At 45.2% G+C, this 23,064-nt stretch overlaps 1 protein-coding gene across 1 annotated transcript in view; it reads left to right on the plus strand.

Moving 5' to 3' along the window:
- The window catches only part of cep170aa (centrosomal protein 170Aa), a 62,474-nt gene that overhangs the window by 26,615 nt on the left and 12,795 nt on the right, over positions 1-23,064 (plus strand). Inside the window, exons 6-10 of the mRNA XM_038975110.1 lie at positions 2,392-2,599; positions 5,474-5,611; positions 11,906-12,367; positions 20,081-20,670; positions 22,749-22,892. Coding sequence (XP_038831038.1) covers positions 2,392-2,599; positions 5,474-5,611; positions 11,906-12,367; positions 20,081-20,670; positions 22,749-22,892 — 1,542 coding nt within the window. The remainder of the gene's footprint in view (positions 1-2,391; positions 2,600-5,473; positions 5,612-11,905; positions 12,368-20,080; positions 20,671-22,748; positions 22,893-23,064) is intronic.

The raw sequence follows: 23,064 nt of genomic DNA on the forward strand, positions 1-23,064 counted from the left end.
CTTGAAAATCTATGGCAAGACCTGAAAATGGTTGTCTAGCAATGATCAACTACCAATTTGACAGAGCTTGAAAAAATATGAAAAGAATAATGAGCAAATATTGTACAATCCAGGTGTGCTAAGCTAAGAGACTTACCCAGAAAGACTCACAGCTGTAATCGCTGCCAAAGGTGATTCTAACATGTATTGACTCAGGGGGTTGAATACTTACAGTATCTAATCAAGATATATTAGCGGTTTATTTTTTACAAATGTTAGAATTTTTCTTCCACTTTGAGTAATTTGTGTAGGTCGTTGACAAAAAAATGACAATTAAATACATTTTACTCCCACTTTGTAACACAACAAAATGTGGAAAAAGTCAAGGGGTGTGAATACTTTCTGAAGGCACTGTGCACAATATCTATTTTGTTCTCAATATTGTGCTGAAATATCTAATTAATGCTAAATATGAAAATAGCACCGGTTATATCATAGTATAAAAAAGTGTTTGTACAGTCGTGGCCAAAAGTTTTGAGAATGACACAAATATAAATTTTCACAAAGTTTGCTGCTTCACTGTTTTTAGATATTTTTGTCAGATGTTACTATGGAATACTGAAGTATAATTACAAGCATTTCATAAGTGTCAAAGGCTTTTATTGACAATTACATGAAGTTGATACAAAGAGTCAATATTTGCAGTGTTGACCCTTCTTTTTCAAGACCTCTGCAATCCGCCCTGGCATGCTGTCAATTGACTTCTGGGCCACATCCTGACTGATGGCAGCACATTCTTGCATAATCAATGCTTGGAGTTTGTCAGAAATTGTGGGTTTTTGTTTGTCCACCCGCCTCTTGAGGATTGACCACAAGTTCTCAATGGGATTAAAGTTCGGGGGAGTTTCCTGGCCATGGACCCCTGAGCCACTTAGTTATCACTTTTGCCTTATGGCAAGGTGCTCCATCATGCTGGAAAAGGCATTGTTCATCACCAAACTGTTCCTGGATGGTTGGGAGAAGTTGGTCTCAGAGGATGTGTTGGTACCATTCTTTATTCATGGCTGTGTTCTTAGGCAAAATTGTGATTGAGCCCACTCCCTTGGCTGAAAAGCAACCCCACACATGAATGGTATCAGGATGCTTTACTGTTGGCATGACACAGGACTGATGGTAGCGCTCACCTTGTCTTCTACGGACAAGCTTTTTTCCGGATGCCCCAAACAATCGGAAAGGGGATTCATCAGAGAAAATGACTTTACCCCAGTCCTCAGCAGTCCAATCCCTGTACCTTTTGCAGAATATCAGTCTGTACCTGATGTTTTTCCTGGAGAGAAGAGGCTTCTTTGCTGCCCTTCTTGACACCAGGCCATCCTCCAAAAGTCTTCGCCTCACTGTGCGTGCAGATGCACTCACACCTGCCTGCTGCCATTCCTGAGCAAGCTCTGTACTGGTGGTGCCCCGATCACGTAGCTGAATCAACTTTAGGAGACGTCCTGGACCTTGCTGGACTTTCTTGGGCGCCCTGAAGCCTTCTTCACAACAATTGAACTGCTCTCCTTGAAGTTCTTGATGATCCGATAAATGGTTGATTTAGGTGCAATCTTACTGGCAGCAATATCCTTGCCTGTGAAGCCCTTTTTGTGCAAAGCAATGATGACAGCACGTGTTTCCTTGCAGGTAACATGGCTGACAGAGGAAGAACAATGATTCCAAGCACCACCCTCCTTTTGAAGCTTCCAGTCTGTTATTCAAACTCAATCAGCATGACAGAGTGATCTCCAGCCTTGTCCTCAACAACACCTGTGTTAACGAGAGAATCACTGACATGATGTCAGCTGGTCCTTTTGTGGCAGGGCTGAAATGCAGTGGAAATGTTTTTTGGGGATTCAGTTAATTTACATGGCAAAGAAGGGCTTTGCAATTAATTGCAATTCATCTGATCACTCTTCATAACATTCTGGAGTATATGCAAATTGCCATCATACAAACTGAGGCAGCATACTTTGTGAAAATGTATATTTGTGTCATTCTCTCTTACAGCCACGACTGTAAGTAGACTCATGAGCTCATAGCTTGCCCCATGCAAATATAACTTTGGGCTATGTGTGTGTGTGTGTTTGTGTGTGTGTATGTGTGTGTGTGTGTGTGTGTGTGTGTGTGTGTGTGTGTGTGTGTGTGTGTGTGTGTGTGTGTGTGTGTGTGTGTGTGTGTGTGTGTGTGTGTGTGTGTGTGTGTGTGTGTGTGTCAGCGTGTCTGTGTGTGTGTGTCAGCATGTGTGTCAGCATTAGATGAAAGATGATATTTCTGGCCATGACCGTGTACTCTGTCTTCCCCTGCTGTGTCTCTTCCACTCTCTCTCTCCCTTGCCCCCTCACTGTCTCCCTCCCTCCCTCTCTTTCCCTCCATCAGCATGAGAAGTTCACCAGCCAGCTCCAGCTGAGTAAGAAGCCCTCCAACTGTGAGCCCACCAAGTCACCTGCCAAATCTCCTGCCAAGTCCCCTGCTAAGACCCCCAAGTCCTCCAGCTGCAGACCAGCCGAGAGCAAGGCAGCCGAGGGGACCATGGAGCCATCAGCCAAACCTGCCGAATCACACAAGGGAGATGACAAGATGGCAGGTGAGAGCAGGAAGCACATATAAGAGATGACATGTATGTTGTACATTACGGTATGATCCAGTCATTTCAGGGAATAACTTAATGGGATATTTCATTGTTGATCTTCAAGTGATTCAGTCATTACGCAGTATTTGGAGATTTTGGCAATTTCTGCATCCAAGTTGTGACTAGATTCATAATTCCATTTAATACCGATAGCATTTTAGAATCAGTATTCTAAATGAGTAAGCAACGAATGTCAAGATCCTACCGTAGATTATACAGTATAGATAGACATGTCATCTGAAAAGACTAATCAACCTCTACTTTTCACTGCCTGTCTCTTCTGGAGCTTTTTCTTTTCATGTATTGCCTGTAATAAAAGAGTGAGGGCTTAGGGCGGATGTTTAAATAACACATTGTAAATCCAGCTGAATCTCGTTAAAGCAACCTTAAAAACAACACAATAATCTGAACAACTGTCCCTGTACCACTGGAGGGTCTTATCTGATTGGCCAGCCTAGCATGCTCCTGTGCCCACTATCAGTAGCTGAATGAGTATTATTCCAATCAAATAGCTATAATTATCTACAGGAGGCAGTAGAGTGTCTGCAGCTGCTCCTGCTCTCCTCTCTCTCTGTTTCTGTTTCTGTCATCTCTCCCCTGTGCTCTTGGCAGGAGGAATGTCCGCTACACTTGCATCGTTTACACGCTCAATAGTCAATTCACTCAGCTGGAGTGAGAGCTTATGCTGGTGTTGGTGTAGGTAACAGTGGATATTTTACTGATGTTAGTGTTTCTTACAGTGTGTGGTACAGATACTGGATACTCTGTGGGAGGCTGAGGGGATGTCTTGAGTTGAATAGCTGCTGTATTACAGATGGCACAGTATATTTGTCTAGCTTTTAACAGGGGAACCATGGCTTTTGCATTGTGATAGTACATGGTTCATTGTCATTACATTAGGAATCTCAGAGGGAGTTTTTGCTATGCACTGGCCTTTTACAGTAGGTTACCTGGGGTGCCAGGTAGCCTAGGCTATCGAAAGGTCGCTGGTTCGAATCCCTGGGCCGATTAGGTGAAAAATCTGTCTACATAACCTTGAGCAAGGCACTTAACCCTAATTGCTCCTGTAAGTTGCTCTGGATAAGAGTGTCTGCTAAATGACTTAAATGTTAAGCTGTTTGGTCCCTATGGATTGAGTAGTTTGTTCTGAAATATGAGAAGATGTCGTTAATGAATGGTTTTAGCCATTGTCTATAGTCTCAGGATCAAAACAACAGATGTTCTAACACTGTCATATGGGGCATCATGCTTAATCCATAAGTCCAGTGTACCAACATTACATGCAACCCTGCTTGCCACCCACTATGTGTTTAATTACAACATCTGCAGTGGGGGCCTTCAGCAGAAGGCCTATAATGATAGGCAGAGGCACATCCACATGCGTCTCCTCCATTACCCGACGGCCCTTAAAAAATAGGAGGCAGGAAGCGTTTACATGTGTTTCTCCTTCGCTGCCACCTGGATATTTTAGCCTGTTAATTGTCAGTTTGATGCTAATGTCTTGGTCCCCCCTGACGACTCAGACTCAGGGAATCACTGTATGTTCCCTTTCCTCTCTGCAGCATACCACCATAGGTTCACTGGAGATATTACGCAAGCAGGCATAGCTCCTCACCAAGCTTGCAGCATTTATAGGCTCCTCACCAATCTTGCAGCAGTAATAGGCATTTATAGGCATTTTTAACACAAGCATCTGTAAGTATGCGCTGCAATTAATGCTTTCTCTGGGTTTTGTTCAACATATGTAGGATCTTAATTTGAGCTAGTTTGCCACAGCAGAAAAATTATCCTGCAGCAACAGGAAATGTGAATTATTATGTGGATTATAATTAATGGTGGTTTTTGTAGGGGTTGATCGGTTTTTCGTAAGGAAAAATCAAGTCTGAAATTCTGAAGTGGGAATTACAAACTTCAGAAGTCTTTTAAACCTTAAATATACAACAAGTTTTAAATGTCTTGCATTTCAGAAAAGTTGCCCTGCAACAGGGTGATCAAATGAAGATCCGGCATCTGCATGCAAAGTCAGTGCTTACTTAAACTTGAAGTGATTATGTTCCATTTAGCTATTGTGACTTTATTTGTAGTAAATTGGCCTACACATCATGTCCCGACCTGGGTTCAACTAGCAACATACTATTGGGCTTGACTTGGACTGAAATAGATGCCGGTACTCAGCTCTGGTGAACTCCTGCCCAAGTCAAGCACTGGTCACACCAATGTAAACATCATAGCTGGATTCAGCTGGGTGAAGTCAGAGTATTGTTGTGAAGTCTTAGAGGGATACACTGGTAGTCATACATCTATTTATGACTCCAGGCCTTTAGCAGCGGGGAGAGGAGAAGGTAGAAATATCCCATCTGTAACACCGAGAAATGTGTCCGTTGGGTCAAATGAGGTTCAGACAAAGTCCAGGAAGAGATTCTCCTCTTAAACATTTCAACCGATAAACACAGCCAACCTCCAGCCAGTCTGTTTGAAGTCAGATCTGCCATATGTGTTAGTTGTGTGTTGAGTTAAGCTCATTGGTGATAAGGGATCAGAGCATGGTGTTGATGGGTTTGTCCCTCTGTGTCCTGCTGACTGGGTTATGTAGGTCAGTGGAATGGCTAAAGCCAAATCAATGCTCCATGACCCATCATCCAGCTTTAAGACAGAGGGATTAAAATACATTAGTGCAGCTGTGCTCAGGAAGTATTGCATGACCATCACAGTAACTACTGGTCTGTTGCTGTGTCCATTGATTTCATTCATGTACATGCATGTTTCACAAGCACAATGGGTAGATTATTCAATCTAAATCTAGTGAAACTTCTTGTGTTTGTGTTATAGGTGACATAGCAGCATTGCACCGGGGAACCCCTCTGTATGGACAGCCATCTTGGTGGGGGGATGGGGACGCAGATGATGAGAACTCCTTCAAGCAGGAGACCAAGACGTGTGGGAAGAAGCATGACAGCTCTGCAGCAGGTAAGAACCAAAAAAAATGACCTCATCATATCTCAAATAAAAACAAATGTGTACATGGCAAGATGTTCAGATACATGCATACTGTACAGTATACTCTAAGGCCTAAAGAACATGATCCAATGACATTCCTGATGGCTTGAGTTCAAATCAAGATAAACTGATCTGCTATCTTTTTACTCGTGTTTAGTTTTTATGAATTGGCAGGGAATTTGAACTGGCAATTTGTTTGTAGACGTTCCTGGTTGATCATTGTAGCCTATGCAATGTTTGTTCTGAAATAATCCCGTGGTTATAACAGAACTATAGCATGCCAACGTTGGAACATAAAGTGCAGAATACTTTCTGTAAATAGTGAAATGGTGGCTTTATGTTAATTCCCAGGCTTATCCTGTTTCTGTGTATTGAGGGTAATGGCCATCCGGACTCGCAGTACACAGTGTGTATATACACTGTGTGTGTGTCTGTGTTTGTCCGGAGGACTGGGATCCCATTAACTTGTGCTGGGCAGGAGTAACAGGATTAGAGATTAGGCCAGGCTTGGACGCAGCAGGACACCCAATGGGTGCTGGGGTGGACTGGGGGAAGGCCGACCAGACCTCTTAGACTATTAGATCATAGAGCTGTCCTTACACTATCAACAGTCAGAGCTGGACAATAGCACCAGTGCAGTGCTTGTCCTCGGCAGCCCTTAGGAAAGCCAACATTTTGGGATAAATTGAGGCTTGTGATCGGAAAGCCTGGAGGACTTTTATTTTAATTCAAGTATGGGAGAGGTTGCATCTACCATGGAACTCAGTAAGTTGAAGCAATTTAACAGTTTCTTTGTGTGACCATTGACATGTGTAGAAAGTATAGTGTAGGCTACCTTTGAATTACAATTCTATTAAACAACAGTCGATTAATGTAAGGATATTTGTATTATGACCATGTTCATTTTGGGGGGAAATGTACAGTTGAAGTCTGAAGTTTACATACACCTTAGCCAAATACATTAAAACTCAGTTTTTCACAATTCCTGACATTTAATCCTAGTAAAAATTCCCTATCTTAGGTCAGTTAGGATCACCACTTTATTTGAAGAATGTGAAATGTCAGAATAATAGTAGAGAGAGTGATTTATTTCAGCTTTTATTTCTTTCATCACATTCCCAGTGGGTCAGAAGTTTACATACACTCAATTAGTATTTGGTAGCATTGCCTTTAAATTGTTTAACTTGGGTGAAAACTTTCGGGTAGCCTTCCACAAGCTTCCCACAATAAGTTGGGTGAATTTTGGCCCATTCCTCCTGACAGAGCTGGTGTAACTGAGTCAGGTTTATAGGCCTCCTTGCTCGCACATGCCTTTTCAGTTCTGCCCACACATTTTCAATAGGATTGAGGTCAGGGCTTTGTGATGGCCACTCCAATACCTTGACTTTGTTGTCCTTAAGCCATTTTGCCACAACTTTGGAAGTATGCTTGTGGTCATTGTCCATTTGGAAGACCCATTTGCGACCAAGCTTTAACTTCCTGACTGATGTCTTGAGATGTTGCTTCAATATATCCACCAAATTTTCCGCCCTCATGGTGCCATCTATTTTGTGAAGTGCACCAGCCCCTCCTGCAGCAAAGCACCCCCACAACATGATGCTGCCACCCCTGTGCTTCACGGTTGGGATGGTGTTCTTCGGCTTGCAAGCCTCCCCTTTTCTCTCCAAACATAACGATGGTCATTATGGCCAAAGAGTTCTATTTTTGTTTCATCAGACCAGAGGACATTTCTCCAAAAAGTACGATCTTTGTCCCCATGTGCAGTTGCAAACCGTAGTCTGGCTTTTTTATGGCGGTTTTGGAGCCGTGGCTTCTTCCTTGCTGAGCGGCCTTTCAGGTTGTGTCGATATAGGACTCATTTTACTGTGGATATAGATACTTTTGTGCCTGTTTCCTCCAGCATCTTCACAAGGTCTTTTGGTGTTGTTCTGGGATTGATTTTCTCTTTTTGCACCAAAGTACGTTCATCTCTAGGAGACAGAACTTGTCTCCTTCCTGAGCGGTATAACGGCTGGGTGGTTTCATGGTTTTAATACTTGTGTACTATTGTTTGTACAGATGAATGTAGTACCTTCAGGCGTTTGGAAATTGCTCATAAGGATGAACCAGACTTGTGGAGGTCTACAATTTATTTTCTGAGGTCTTGGTTGATTTCTTTTGATTTTCCCATGATGTCAAGCAAAGAGGCACTGAGTTTGAAGGTATGCCTTGAAATACATCCACAGGTACACCTCCAATTGACTCAAATGATGGCAATTAGCCTATCAGAAGCTTCTAAAGCCATGACATCATTTTCTGGAATTTTCCAAGCTGTTTAAAGGCCCAGTCAACTTAGTGTATGTAAACTTCTAAACCACTGGAATTGTGATACAGTGAATTATAAGTGGAATAATCTGTCTGTAAACAATTGTTTGAAAAATGACTTGTGTCATGCACAAAGTAGATGTCCTAACTGACTTGCCAAAACTATAGTTTGTTAACAAGAAATTTGTGGAGTGGTTGAAAAACGAGTTTTAATGACTCCAACCTAAGTGTATGTAAACTTCCAACTTCAACTGTAAAATTGCAATATTATTGTGAAAGCAGTGCTCTTATGTGCAGTAGATGGTATGTTGTGACCACTGACCTGTCCTTATCTCTGGTATTGAGAGGCCCACAGTAGAGGGCAGTTGACTGGTCTGTCAGCCGTTGTTGATATGGGCAGCATCCCCAAGGAAAGTGTCACAAACAGTGGGCCTTCCTGACCAGTCTTTAGTGACAGCCCCAAGCTTCAACAGAGTGCACTGGCATGTTATGTATGTAATTGTAAGCCATGTCTCTACGGCGGCATAAAAACAGATCCGGGGTTATATTCATGGTCATTCAATGTAAATGATATGTGTGCAGTGTAGACAGCTTGCAGTGAGCGTGGGTGGTAGGCTGGTAGTGGGTGCTGAAGTCTATAGAATACCCATATAATGTTATGGAGTTCTATGTGATTGTGTAGAAACTGCTCCGTCTTCTCATTCAAACTGCACTGAATCTGAAAGCACTCACACCCTCCTCCTCGAATGCCACTTAAGGGAAGTCACTGAGGACAACACTCTCTCTGTTCAAAACAAGACACCATATCCACCCTCCTCTCCTCACCGTCCAGCTACACTCGCTCTCTCTCTTTTTCTCTTTCTCTCGCAGGAGCATACATTGTGAGTTTATCTAGCCAAGGAACCTTCAGCTTTGAATAGCATTATCTGCAGGCATTCTTTAGTCAACAAAGGGAACTTCGACTGGTGTGGAGGAGAGATAGAAAACCTTTTTAATGAATCAGCATTATTTTCCTGAAAGCCTAGTCTCTTGGGAGCCCAAAGAAGGCACATAATAAGGGTACGCCAATAAGGTGTACACACAATACAGTTCCCCACATCAAAGAGCCAATTTATAATCTAATCTCCTCCCATAGCTATTTCTGTAGTGTGGAGAGGGCATACTACCCCCACTTGCCCTAGTAGAGAGAGGCTAACTAACAACAGAAGGTAGCAGTGGAGGGGAAGTGAGATAGTTTAGAGGAACGGTCTCATGTACTATTGAATAGATTCTGTTGTAGCCGCCCCCAGCCCCCATCCTTATGTATTGTCACTCAGGGCTATTGGGTTACGCCATTGCACCAGCTCTCACAGGGCGCTGAAACAAACCGCTTTCTCCAACACTGAAACTCTCATTCGCTATCTAGTCTATAGTAACTTGCTAAATTAGTAACTTGCTAAAGTCCTTATATATATTGTTTTGCTAATTAGTCAATTTAAGGACATAGTTTACTGGGAATCCGAACTGAGGCTTTAATTTTGAAGAGGGAACCACCTCTGCCTGAACTTGCACTTTCTTTGGTCACCTGTGGCTTTTCAGGAGGATATTCAGTCAGTCAGGCCGTTTCAGCTTTGAGGTATGTGTTCTCACTTTTAAAGGCACTCTGGTCACTTCAGGGCAGTGGATTAATGAGTGTAAAACACCTAAAGTCCTGCCAGATTACTTAGATGTATTATATTGTTAAGTATACATTTGGTTCCTGTCATTAATATGTAATGACATGGGTGTTGTTAGTAATGCTTTGTATGTCTCATGGACTCTAATGTACAGTAGTACACTGAGTGTCCATGTTAAATGAATGGCCACCATGACCCTCAGTGCTTTTGAGTTGAGTTTTCACATCAGTCACATGAGTCTTAATGTGATCATTAGAGGAAGGGTGGTAGTATTTATAAAAAAGGGAAGTTCTATGCTTAAGTTCTGATTGTCTTGTTCGGGGAAGCAGTGGGTGTTATTGATGCTTGGATAGGATGAAACCTGAAAGCACAGCCTTATTTACCGCCAGACCTGTTGGTGACTATAATCTAGGACCTGATGCAAGTGGTACCAGTTTGAAAGTACAGTGCCTTCGGAAAGTATTCAGACCCCTTTCATTTTTTAAAATGTTGTTACGTTACAGCATTATTCTAAAATGTATTAAAATGTTTGTTTTCCTCATCAATCTACACACAATAGCCCACAATGACAAAGCAAAAACAGGTTTTTAGAAGTGTTTGCTAACTTGTAAAAAATTGGAGCAGGTTTTCATCAAGGAGCTCTCTGTACTTTTCTCCTTTCATCTTTGCCTCGATCCTGACTGGTCTCCCAGTCACTGCCTCTGAAAAACATCCCCACAGCATGATGCTGCCACCACCATGCTTCACCGTAGGGATGGTGCCAGGCTTCCTCCAGACATGACGCTTGGCATTCAGGCCAAAGTGCTAAATCTTGGTTTCATCAGACCAGAGAATCTTGTTTCTCATAGTCTGAGAGACTTTAGGTGCCTTTTGGCAAACTCCAAGCGGGCTGTCATGTGCCTTTTTACTGAGTGTCTTCCGTCTAGCCACTCTTCCATAAAGGCCTGATTGGTGGAGGGCTGCAGAAATGGTAGTCCTTCTGGAAGGTTCTCCCATCTCCACAGAGAAACTCTGGAGCTCTGTCAGAGTGACCATCGGGTTCTTGGTCACCTCCCTGACCAAGGCCCTTCTCCCCCGATTGCTCAGTTTGGCCGGGCGCCCAGCTCTTGGCGGTTCCAAACTTCTTCCATTCAAGAATGATGGAGGCCACTGTGGTCTTGGTGTTTTGGTACCCTTCCCCAGATCTGTGCCTCCACACACAATTATGTTTCGGAGCTCAAAGGACAATTCCTTCAACCTCATGGCTTGATTTTTGCTCTGACATGCACTGTCAACTGTGGGACCTTATATAGACAGGTGTGTGCCTTTCCAAATCATGTCCAATGAATTGAATTTACCACAGGTGGACTCCAATCAAGTTGTAGAAGCATCTCAAGGATGATCAATGGAAACAGGAAGCACCTGAGCTCAGTTTAGAGTCTCATAGCAAAGGGTCTGAATACTTATGTAAATAAGGTATTTCATTTTTTATTTTTTTATTTTTTATACATTTCCAAAAATGTCTACAAACCTGTTTTTGCTTTGTCATGATGGGGTATTGTGTGTAGATTTTTTTATTTAATCCATTTCAGAATAAGGCTGTAATGTAACAAAATGTGGAAAAAGTCAAGGGGTCTGAATACTTTCCAAAGGTACTGTAGTTCTCTATATGGACAACATTATGTCTCATTTCACAATTTTTTTTACTTTGTTGAAAGCCCCAGTTCGTTGCAGACATGGGGAGTTTATCTGTTTTCAAAAAGAGACAAAAAGTACTTTTAAGTTGAAGTGAAAGATATAACTTTCAAGAAAGATTTGGCTTTATAGGGGGTCGTAAATCCCTGTAGGTATTATATCTTCAATATTTGACTTTGATATAGTTCCTTTACTCTGTTAGGGAGGAAATGTGCAAAGCCAACTTTTTTGTATGTTACATGAACAACACAGCTACTCACTTTGTCATACATATAAACCAGATGGTCCAATCAGATCATCCATCATCTCCACATCCCATAATGCCTTGCCACTTAATGTAATCAAATTAAGTTACACAATCATTATTATGTAATAGCCTAAAGGGGTTTTGATTGGCTTCCTCATCAGTTATTGTCAAAGTGGAAACTACATGGCTTTGTGCCTGTCTACCTGGGCCCCAGCTCAGCCTGACCTGTTTTGTTTAGAGGGCTGTGTTCTGCCAGGGCCTCAGACACTGATTCAGACTAATGGTGAGACTCAGAACAGACACAGCTGAACGGCCCATGTGGGGCGCATGACCTCTGACCTCTAGATACTGATCCCCAGTGTTCTCCTCTCTGTGAACCTACAGACGGCAGAGAGCCTAAGAGGAGTGAGAGGCCTAGGGAGGACGGCCTGGACCCAGAGCCCAGCTACTTTGAGATCCCCACCAAGGAGGCTCAGATGGCCGAGGACAGCATTCATGAGATCCCCACCAAAGACACTGAGGGGGCTGCTGCTACCGCCAGCGCCAGCCCTCAGGGCCATGCCTCCCCTCACGCCTTCACAATCGAGTTTGACGACACCTCCCCTGGCAAGGTCACGATCAAGGACCACGTGTCCAAGCTGACTCCGGACCACCGGCCCCGGCCTAAGAAGGCCTCCCATTCAGGCAGCAAGGACCTCAGCACCCTGCAGGCCGCCATGATGGTCTCTGAGAGCAAGGTGGCTGATTGGCTGGCCCAGAACGACCCCCCCACGGTGCGCAGTGAGTCCACGGAGGACAGCAAGAGCATCAAGAGTGATGTCCCTGTCCACTTCAAGAGGCTCAAAGGTGAGGGCCATAGCCTGCCTGCTCTCCTCCCTATATCCCTGCCTGTCTTTCTCTCTGTCTCCCATCTGTTGCCAGATCAGCGAATGCACTTATTCCTCCCTATAGCTACACTACAGTATCTTCTACTAACTGTTCTACATCTGGCCTTGCTAACCTCACAATTAAGCTGATCAACATGTGTTTTACTGCTAAAAACCATGAGTGTTTGAGTGTTATTTTGGGAGGTTTTTGGGGAGATCCTATAAAATGCATCCTCTTAACAAAGCTTATCTCTTACTCGCTACTAACAGATCCTAAAATGTTGGTCAATCTGATCCTCTAAAAGAAGACTTGTGTTTGACCCAGAAATTCCTAGGGCGCTATTCAATCTGTATCGCTGAAGCGTTACAGATTGCCCGCTAGAAATTAAAGGTAATTTACTTTTGAGCTGACATATGCAGCGTTTGCTGTGAATGCAGTCTCCACTAACACGGGAACATTGCCTTTAAATTACAATCACGCTGTAACGCTGAATTTCCGCATTACGGATTGACAACAATAACAATGATATCTGTCCATTGGTGGGAGGGGTCCCAGAGGGAATGTCCATAGGGGAAGCATCAGGGGGGAAGTGAGAAGTGAATGAAACAATAATACAAATAATAATATATACATATTTACAACTGTAACAATGATACATCAGAGGGAGCAGGTAGCAGCCTAGCGGTGGCTAGTAGTTCTGTAGTTGCAATGGCGCCCTAGTAGCAACCTAAGCAGAGAGCTCCTGGAAATATGTACATATTTAATCGTTTTTAAGTGTTTTTTTATCAGCTGTTTTGTTTTTGATAACGTTGAGTTTTATTGCATATTTCTGGTGGTTTTGACCCACAGATTTGCAGATGGACTGGCAGGTCAACTCGTTTCGACTTGGCTAGCTAGCTGGCTAATCGTTTTTGTTTGAATGATGCATCTGGACACTGTATCAGCTTTTGTGTTTCACCTGGCTGCTGGTCCCTGATGTTTTGAAAACATAAATTGAAGTCACCTGAAGCTTGAGAGGAATGGGAGATGCAGTAGAGGAATGCAGAGCTGAGGCAGAGGGCTCATAGTGAGGACGACTGGCTACTATTCTGAACTCTGTGTGGTGAGCTTTCTGGCGCCCAGAGCTGCTGAGGCAGAGGGCTCATAGTGAGGACGACTGGCTACTATTCTGAACTCTGTGTGGTGAGCTTTCTGGCGCCCAGAGCTGCTGAGGCAGAGGGCTCATAGTGAGGACGACTGGCTACTATTCTGAACTCTGTGTGGTGAGCTTTCTGGCGCCCAGAGCTGCTGAGGCAGAGGGCTCATAGTGAGGACGACTGGCTACTATTCTGAACTCTGTGTGGTGAGCTTTCTGGCGCCCAGAGCTGCTGAGGCAGAGGGCTCATAGTGAGGACGACTGGCTACTATTCTGAACTCTGTGTGGTGAGCTTTCTGGCGCCCAGAGCTGCTGAGGCAGAGGGCTCATAGTGAGGACGACTGGCTACTATTCTGAACTCTGTGTGGTGAGCTTTCTGGCGCCCAGAGCTGCTGAGGCAGAGGGCTCATAGTGAGGACGACTGGCTACTATTCTGAACTCTGTGTGGTGAGCTTTCTGGCGCCCAGAGCTGCTGAGGCAGAGGGCTCATAGTGAGGACGACTGGCTACTATTCTGAACTCTGTGTGGTGAGCTTTCTGGCGCACAGAGCTGCTGAGGCAGAGGGCTCATAGTGAGGACGACTGGCTACTATTCTGAACTCTGTGTGGTGAGCTTTCTGGCGCCCAGAGCTGCTGAGGCAGAGGGCTCATAGTGAGGACGACTGGCTACTATTCTGAACTCTGTGTGGTGAGCTTTCTGGCGCCCAGAGCTGCTGAGGCAGAGGGCTCATAGTGAGGACGACTGGCTACTATTCTGAACTCTGTGTGGTGAGCTTTCTGGCGCCCAGAGCTGCTGAGGCAGAGGGCTCATAGTGAGGACGACTGGCTACTATTCTGAACTCTGTGTGGTGAGCTTTCTGGCGCCCAGAGCTGCTGAGGCAGAGGGCTCATAGTGAGGACGACTGGCTACTATTCTGAACTCTGTGTGGTGAGCTTTCTGGCGCCCAGAGCTGCTGAGGCAGAGGGCTCATAGTGAGGACGACTGGCTACAATTCTGAACTCTGTGGGGTGAGCTTTCTGGCGCCCAGAGCTGCTGAGGCAGAGGGCTCATAGTGAGGACGACTGGCTACTATTCTGAACTCTGTGTGGTGAGCTTTCTGGCGCCCAGAGCTGCTGAGGCAGAGGGCTCATAGTGAGGACGACTGGCTACAATTCTGAACTCTGTGGGGTGAGCTTTCTGGCGCCCAGAGCTGCTGAGGCAGAGGGCTCATAGTGAGGACGACTGGCTACAATTCTGAACTCTGTGTGGTGAGCTTTCTGGCGCCCAGAGCTGCTGAGGCAGAGGGCTCATAGTGAGGACGACTGGCTACAATTCTGAACTCTGTGGGGTGAGCTTTCTGGCGCCCAGAGCTGCTGAGGCAGAGGGCTCATAGTGAGGACGACTGGCTACTATTCTGAACTCTGTGTGGTGAGCTTTCTGGCGCCCAGAGCTGCTGAGGCAGAGGGCTCATAGTGAGGACGACTGGCTACAATTCTGAACTCTGTGGGGTGAGCTTTCTGGCGCCCAGAGCTGCTGAGGCGTCACCCAAGTGGGTACCATACATTGGGAAGAAGGAGAAGTCCAGTAGCTACACGACTCAGGCTGGTTCCCAGAGTACCCCTTTGTATGATTGTCACCAGACTCTTCATCAACCATCTCCCTCATCACCTTCCTCTGATCAAGCCATGAACTGTCCATCTCCATCTTTGGGGGATGCATGCACTCAAAGACCTGGCCTCTATTGGTTGACCTATAGTTAGGTCAACCAGTACATCACTGGATGTGATGTACTAGCTAGCTAGGCTACTCAATGTGATGTACTAGCTAGGCTACTCAATGTGATGTACTAGCTTGGCTACTCAATGTGATGTACTAGCTAGCTAGGCTACTCAATGTGATGTACTAGCTAGGCTACTCAATGTGATGTACTAGCTAGGCTACTCAATGTGATGTACTAGCTAGGCTACTCAATGTGATGTACTAGCTAGGCTACTCAATGTGATGTACTAGCTAGGCTACTCAATGTGATGTACTAGCTAGGCTACTCATGGTGATGCATTGCGTGTTGGTTTTTTGCTTTTGAAAAGTACTATAGACATTTTATAAATGATTATTATTATTATTATTATTAAATTCCCAAACTGGCCCTCATACAATCATGTCCACCTAATCATCCCCAGCTTCCAATTGGCTCATTCATCCCTCCTCGTCTCCCCTCTAACTATTCCCCAGGTCACTTCTGTAAATAACAATGTGTTCTCAGTCAACTTACCTGGTAAAATAAGGGTAAAATAAACAATTTAATATATACATTTTTTTTTAAATATTCAGCAGCCTGATGGTCTGGGGGTAGAAGCTATTGGCCGACTGACAGTTTTGCCATGATGCTCCTATACTGCCCACGTCTGAGTGATGGAAGCGGGGAGAACCGGCCGTGGCTCGGGTGGCTGAGGTCCTTGATGATCTTCTTGGCCTTGATGATCTTCTTGGATTTCCTGTGACACATGGTGTCGTTCGGCTGAGCGTACCACCCTCTGTAGAGCCTTGCGGGGAGCGGTGGGGAGGTTGCCGTACCAGGCTGTGATGCAGCCCGACAGTATGCTCTTGATGATGCTCCTGTACAACACTGTGAGGGCCTTCAGGGACAGACAGAATTTCTTCAGCCTCCTGAGGTTCAAAAGTCGCTGTCGTGCCTTCTTCAGCACGGTGTCCGCCTGGTTTGACCATTTGTTTTTCGCTGTCTCCACGGCGGCCCAGTTGATAAGGATGGGGTCATGCCCAGCCTGGTTAATCCTGAAGTCCATAATCAGCTCCTTTGTTTTGCTGGCGTTGGCACCACATCGTCAGAGTGCCTACCTCATGTCCGTGGGTCGTCTCGTTGCCGTTGGTAATCAGGCCTAGTACTGTCGTGTCGTCGGTGAGCTTGATGATGAAGTTGGAACTGTGTGAGCTCATGCAGTCGTGGGTATACAGGGAGTGCAAGAGGGAACTGAAGTCGCATCCTTGTTGGGCCCCCGTGTTGAGGATCACTGTGGAGGAGGTAATGTTACCTTCCAGTAGAAGCATGTCTTCTACTTTGCTAATGCCGGTAGCAGCAGTCGTACTCTAAGCTACAGTAGGCAGGCAGACAGGAGAGAAGGTAAAGAAAGGCCATTGCGTGTTTACTCCCCCTGTAGCCTGATCTGACTTTCATCCTGGGAGAAGGCTTTGCTCGCTACTCATCTTAGTGGTTTATCTAGCTGTATGATTATTCTCCTCCAGGAAACTCTGCTCAGACAAAATTCCCTATGAAGTCACACCATCTCCATGAAATGATAGGTGGCTGTCTGCACTATTTAAAGGTCCTTTATCTCAAATAGTGTCTGATTTATGTAATTCTATAATTCACACATGTGAATAATACACACTTGTACAAATATACAGTAAATATAGGACAAATATAATCACCCTCCCACACACTTACGGCTCTCTACGTACAACCTACCACTCTGACTGGTGATTCTTCATACGTAAATATCTCTGCCCTACATAAACCCAGAGACTACATACAGTATGGCTCTCTGCCCTACATAAACCCAGAGACTACATACAGTATGGCTCTCTGCCCTACATAAACCCAGAGACTACATACAGTATGGCTCTCTGCCCTACATAAACCCAGAGACTACATACAGTATGGCTCTCTGCCCTACATAAACCCAGAGACTACATACAGTATGGCTCTCTGCCCTACATAAACCCAGAGACTACATACAGTATGGCTCTCTGCCCTACATAAACCCAGAGACTACATGCAGTATGGCTCTCTGCCCTACATAAACCCAGAGACTACATACAGTATGGCTCTCTGCCCTACATAAACCCAGAGACTACAGGCAGTATGGCTCTCTGCCCTACATAAACCCAGAGACTACATACAGTATGGCTCTCTGCCCTACATAAACCCAGAGACTACATACAGTATGGCTCTCTGCCCTACATAAACCCAGAGACTACATACAGTATGGCTCTCTGCCCTACATAAACCCAGAGACTACATACAGTATGGCTCTCTGCCCTACATAAACCCAGAGACTACATACAGTATGGCTCTCTGCCCTACATAAACCCAGAGACTACAGGCAGTATGGCTCTCTGCCATACATAAACCCAGAGACTACATACAGTATGGCTCTCTGCCCTACATAAACCCAGAGACTACATACAGTATGGCTCTCTGCCCTACATAAACCCAGAGACTACATACAGTATGGCTCTCTGCCCTACATAAACCCAGAGACTACAGGCAGTATGGCTCTCTGCCCTACATAAACCCAGAGACTACATACAGTATGGCTCTCTGCCCTACATAAACCCAGAGACTACATACAGTATGGCTCTGTTAATGGCAGTCAGAATATTGTCTACTTCCTCAGGATTAGTCACCAGTACTTCTAAATCCCCCAGCCGTCTCCCAGCTCTGACACCCATTGTCTGAGCTTAGCATGGATGGCACAGTGGGCTACCTGCCTGTCTACCTCCCCCTTTCTCCATTCTCCCTGCCTACGGCACTCATTTCCTGCTGAACACCAAGGAGCCAGGCCACATCCATCCCATCTCCTTAATGATTCATCCACATAGTGCTTTAGTTGTGCTTTCCCTTTGTTTCATATTTTAATTGGAGCCTGAACACTATCTCTGTCTGCATCTTTATTACCATCACTGGGCCTTTTGTAATGCACTTTTTGGGTATGACAACATGAATCTCTCTCTCTCTCTTGCTCTCTCTCACTCTCTTTCTCCCCACCTCTTCTACCTGCTAACTGCTGAGTAGGGTTATTTTGCTGTGGGATGCTATTTGACAGGACACAGGAGAGAGTGCGGGCTGGGCGCTAGCTACTCTTTGGAGCTGGCTAATTAAATGGCTGCTAATTTATGGTGTGCGATAGCTGTGTCTGGGGGTGGGGCGCAGACAGGATGGTATGAATAGAGATTTATGAAGCACATAGCATGTATGAAGGTGAAGTCAGAGGCTGGGCTGCTGGGTGCTACAGTACATACAATGCTGCTGGACAATGCAGTCTTTCCAGTTTTAGGTGTGGCTCCTGTACTCGGTTTCTGGGGTTTATTCTGAAGCTGTGCCTTCCAGAGGCTGTGGTGGGAGTCTAGCTGTGGGACCGAGAGGAGGGAGAAACAGGGGTCGGTGTTGAGGTTGGAGTTGTCATGCTGCAGGCAGTCAGGACTGGGAGCTTAGGAGCCTGGTGTGTGTATAAACCGTACATGTGTGTCTGAGTCGTGCTCAGTGGTGCTCAGTGCTGCCGTCAGCCCCAGGGACAGAGAGCTGTGTGTGTGCCGTCAAGCGTGAGGACGGGAAAGCGAGACGAGCCAGAGGCTGCTGTGTTAATATTCATGTTCTCAGGTGGGTCTCTGAAACACAATGGATGGAGAGGCATGCGGTGCACGGGGTGCATGGGGACCGCCTGGAGATACTGTGTAGCTTTTACACTGCAAAGTAAGGGTTAACTTTGTTGTTTGTGATGTAAATTAACCAACAGTTTAATAATTATGTTACGTTTTGGTGGTTTTACTCACTTACTGTAGAAGGTTGTGAATGTTCTTGTGTGTTTTTACATTTGTCCGTGTGTTAGAGGGTTAACGCTGCTGTGCTGTGTAGTAGGGTTAACTGTTGTTTTGTTGGCTGTCTCTTTATGTTGTATATTACGGTTAATAACGTTATTTGATTGGATGTGCCTCTGTGCTTTGTAGAGTTAACTGTGTTGTTTGTTCTGTACTGTGTAGTAGGGTTAACTGTGTTGTTTGTTCTGTACTGTGTAGTAGGGTTAACTGTGTTGTTTGTGCTGTACTGTGTAGTAGGGTTAACTGTGTTGTTTGTTCTGTACTGTGTAGTAGGGTTAACTGTGTTGTTTGTTATGTGCTGTGTAGTAGGGTTAACTGTGTTGTTTGTTCTGTACTGTGTAGTAGGGTTAACTGTGTTGTTTGTTCTGTACTGTGTAGTAGGGTTAACTGTGTTGTTTGTTCTGTACTGTGTAGTAGGGTTAACTGTGTTGTTTTTGCTAGATGTGTCTATGTGCTGTGTGTGATGAGGTGGAGGAGTTGCAGTCTGACTCATGTGGGCCCGGGGCCAGCCAGCTCTAGTCACTCAGAGACAGGCAGCGCTGTGAGGCTCCTAACAGTTCCTTTGTCTGGGGCTGCTGCATGAAAGGCTCCAGAGTGGCCTGGTGATTTCTGCCTCTGAACCCACTACTGTCAGGTCTGATTTCATGCTATTTCCTGAGCCCCCGCTAAAGAATACCCACTTTCCCTCCTCCCTCCACCCTTCCTGCTCCTGCTCCTTCCTCCAACCCCCTCCTCTCTCCCCCTCTGCCCACTGAGGAGGCAGAGCTGGTATTACTGTGGCTGGGTGAAGTCTGGAGTGCTGCCGCATATTGGATTGCATCATAGAGGGCTATGGAGGCCTGTCCTTCTCGCTTTCTCGCGCTAAGTCATAATTAGCAGTTGAATGGTCAGAGGTTAGAGGTTTAGTGTTTCCTGTATGCACAGTAACTCAGGTATGTGCTCTCCTCTTTTGGCCCTCCCAGGCAGCAAGCATGAGGACGGCACCCAGAGCGACTCCGAGAACGGGATTGGTCTGCGCTTCGGCAACCGGAGGCTGGCCTTGGAGGAGAGGCTGAGGGTGGCGCAGGGAGGACAGGGGGGTCAGGGGGGCCGGACCACCAGCAACAGGACCGCCTTCATGATCGAGTTCTACGATGACGACAACCCCCGCAAGCGACGATCCTACTCCTTCTCCCAGACTGCACCGCTGCTTGGGGGCGTGGCCGGGGAGGCTCTGTGCCCCACGCCCCCCTCCCACCCTAAGTCCCCCTCTACCACGACCACAGCCACAGACTTCAGCAAGGCCCCGTTATCAGCGGCACTGATAGCGGGTGCCCCCACGGCCGCCCGGGTCCTGATGAAGCAGAGGTCTGAGGACCAGAGCATAGGAAGGAGCTCGGTCAGTACGGGTCACCAGACCACTGAGCCCAGCCCCAGTGAGGAGGGTCTGAGGAACCCTCGGTCTCAGGGGGACAGGGAGCAGGAGGATGACCAGAGCGATAAGGGAACCTACACCATTGAGCTGGAGAACCGCAACCCTGAGGAGGAGGAGGCCAGGCGCATGATAGACAAGGTATGGGCAGCTTTCTGAAGTATTTTCACACACCTCAAGGATTTATCGTTATGGGTTGGGATGCTGTGAATCCGATTTTTATTTGAAAAAAATATTTTCTGAATTGCAGGTAGGAAAGCTGACCTGGTTTGAATGTAAGAATGGCCAAGTTCTATGTGTCTTGAATTAACTGTATCAAAGGTCATGTTATTTTTCTTCAGTTTTCTAAAATGTTCTCCATAAATAACATCCACTAAGCATGCTGAGCTTTTGAAGCTGTAATGATCTGTCATAATGAATTATTACATCGCTATTTTCCGAATGAAAAGCATTTTACTATGTCCTCTGATGCTCTCTGACCCATGGGTAAAAGTATATTGGATTTAATTTTGTAATGTATTTTATTTCCAACTGAATGTGGTCGTTGCGAGACCAATTGAAAATATTTACATTGTACAATATGTAGTCTAACACTTTTATACACTGAAGGTCTTGATCAGGCACTCACTAATATACACATTTTCAATGGTATAATAACAAAGAAATGTTTCTGTCAGGAAATGGTATACCCAGCAGCATAGGTCTTTGCGCTGATGTGGCGATCAATTTCCCTTAAGTCTCTCTGTTCTAATTAGGGTTAGCTCATATAAACAGCCATACACAATGAGAGAGTGAGCTATATAACCTGCTGCATAACCTGGCTGTCACAATCCAGTGCAACAGCTGCCATAATAAAAAACACAGTTAACACAGCACAAGACTCATTCATAAGACTCACGCACAAGACTCATTCATAAGACTCACGCACAAGACTCATTCATAAGACTCACGCACAAGACTCATTCATAAGACTCACACACAAGACTCATTCATAAGACTCACACACAAGACTCATTCATTAGACTCACGCACAAGACTCATTCATAAGACTCACACACAAGACTCATTCATTAGACTCACGCACAAGACTCACGCACAAGACTCATTCATAAGACTCACGCACAAGACTCATTCATAAGACTCACACACAAGACTCATTCATTAGACTCACGCACAAGACTCATTCATAAGACTCAACACACAAGACTCATTCATTAGACTCACGCACAAGACTCATTCATAAGACTCACGCACAAGACTCATTCATAAGACTCACGCACAAGACTCATTCATAAGACTCACGCACAAGACTCATTCATAAGACTCACGCACAAGACTCATTCATAAGACTCACGCACAAGACTCACTCATAAGACTCACGCACAAGACTCACTCATAAGACTCATGCACAAGACTCATTCATAAGACTCATGAGTAACTCCCTTAAGCATACACAATTTAGAAAAGATGAGCAGAAATGTCATCATCCATCCTCGCCTTCTTCCAAATGCACTGTTCTATTGACACCTAGGGACTAGTTTATGATCATAATACCTTGCTGCAAAACAAGGTTAGCCTTTAGCTAGCGCTCACTCTGAACACAGCATTCCACATGTTACATACCGCTGTTGAGCAAATCTAATGGGGCTCACCATCGAGCTCTCTCCATTATTCGATCGTCCTCCAGGGAGTTTAGAAAACCACCGGTTTGCTTATGTAACAGCTGCCTGCATGCTTTCTCATGCTGAATGAAAAGATTTCTAAAAGGGCAAGTCTCAGAAGTAGAGAAGTAAGGATTTACTGCTGGCTTAAGATTCCCCCCAAAAAGCTCAGTTTAAACTTTTCAACATGTAGCCCTGAGATGTCATTTTTGACTCATTAAATATTTATATGGGACTTAAAAGATGGTAATTTGGGCATGGAGTAAGTGGAGAGTGGGTGGGGCATTGGTTGTCAGATTTATTTAGAGCATAGACTGGGTAGTCTTCTCTAAACTAGAAGTGTGATGATGGTAATTCCTATAATTAGCTGACACAGTAATTGGCATACTGCTCCCTGTCTTTTTACATGGCCGTAATGGATGTATGAAGTGTGTGGGGGCAGTGCTTTGATCCAACTGGCCCTCATGTTGGTCCAATATCAGCCACCTTTGTCTATGTAGTAGACTACCGTGAGTGGCAGTGATGAGTCATGAAGCTCTTTATTTTCTTGATGCCCAGGTGTTTGGGGTGGAGCAGAAACAGGACCCGTCTGTCTCAGGACCAGTAGAACACCAACAGGGAGAAGCGGGGAAGGAGAAGAAGGAGAGGAGGAAGACCACAGAGACGGGAGAAACTGCGAAACCAAGCTGCCTTCCATCTGAGGTAAAACACCCCTTCCATGGAGACACAAATTATTATACCCAATCTCTCACAGCTTTTAGTCATCATAGTCACCAGGCTACCAACACCTGATAGCATCTACAGTTGAAGTCGGAAGTTTACATACACTTAAGTTGGAGTCATTAAAACTCGTTTTTCAACCACTCCACAAATT

Source organism: Salvelinus namaycush, chromosome 35 (genome assembly GCF_016432855.1).
Source record: "Salvelinus namaycush isolate Seneca chromosome 35, SaNama_1.0, whole genome shotgun sequence".
Lineage (NCBI taxonomy): Eukaryota > Metazoa > Chordata > Actinopteri > Salmoniformes > Salmonidae > Salvelinus > Salvelinus namaycush.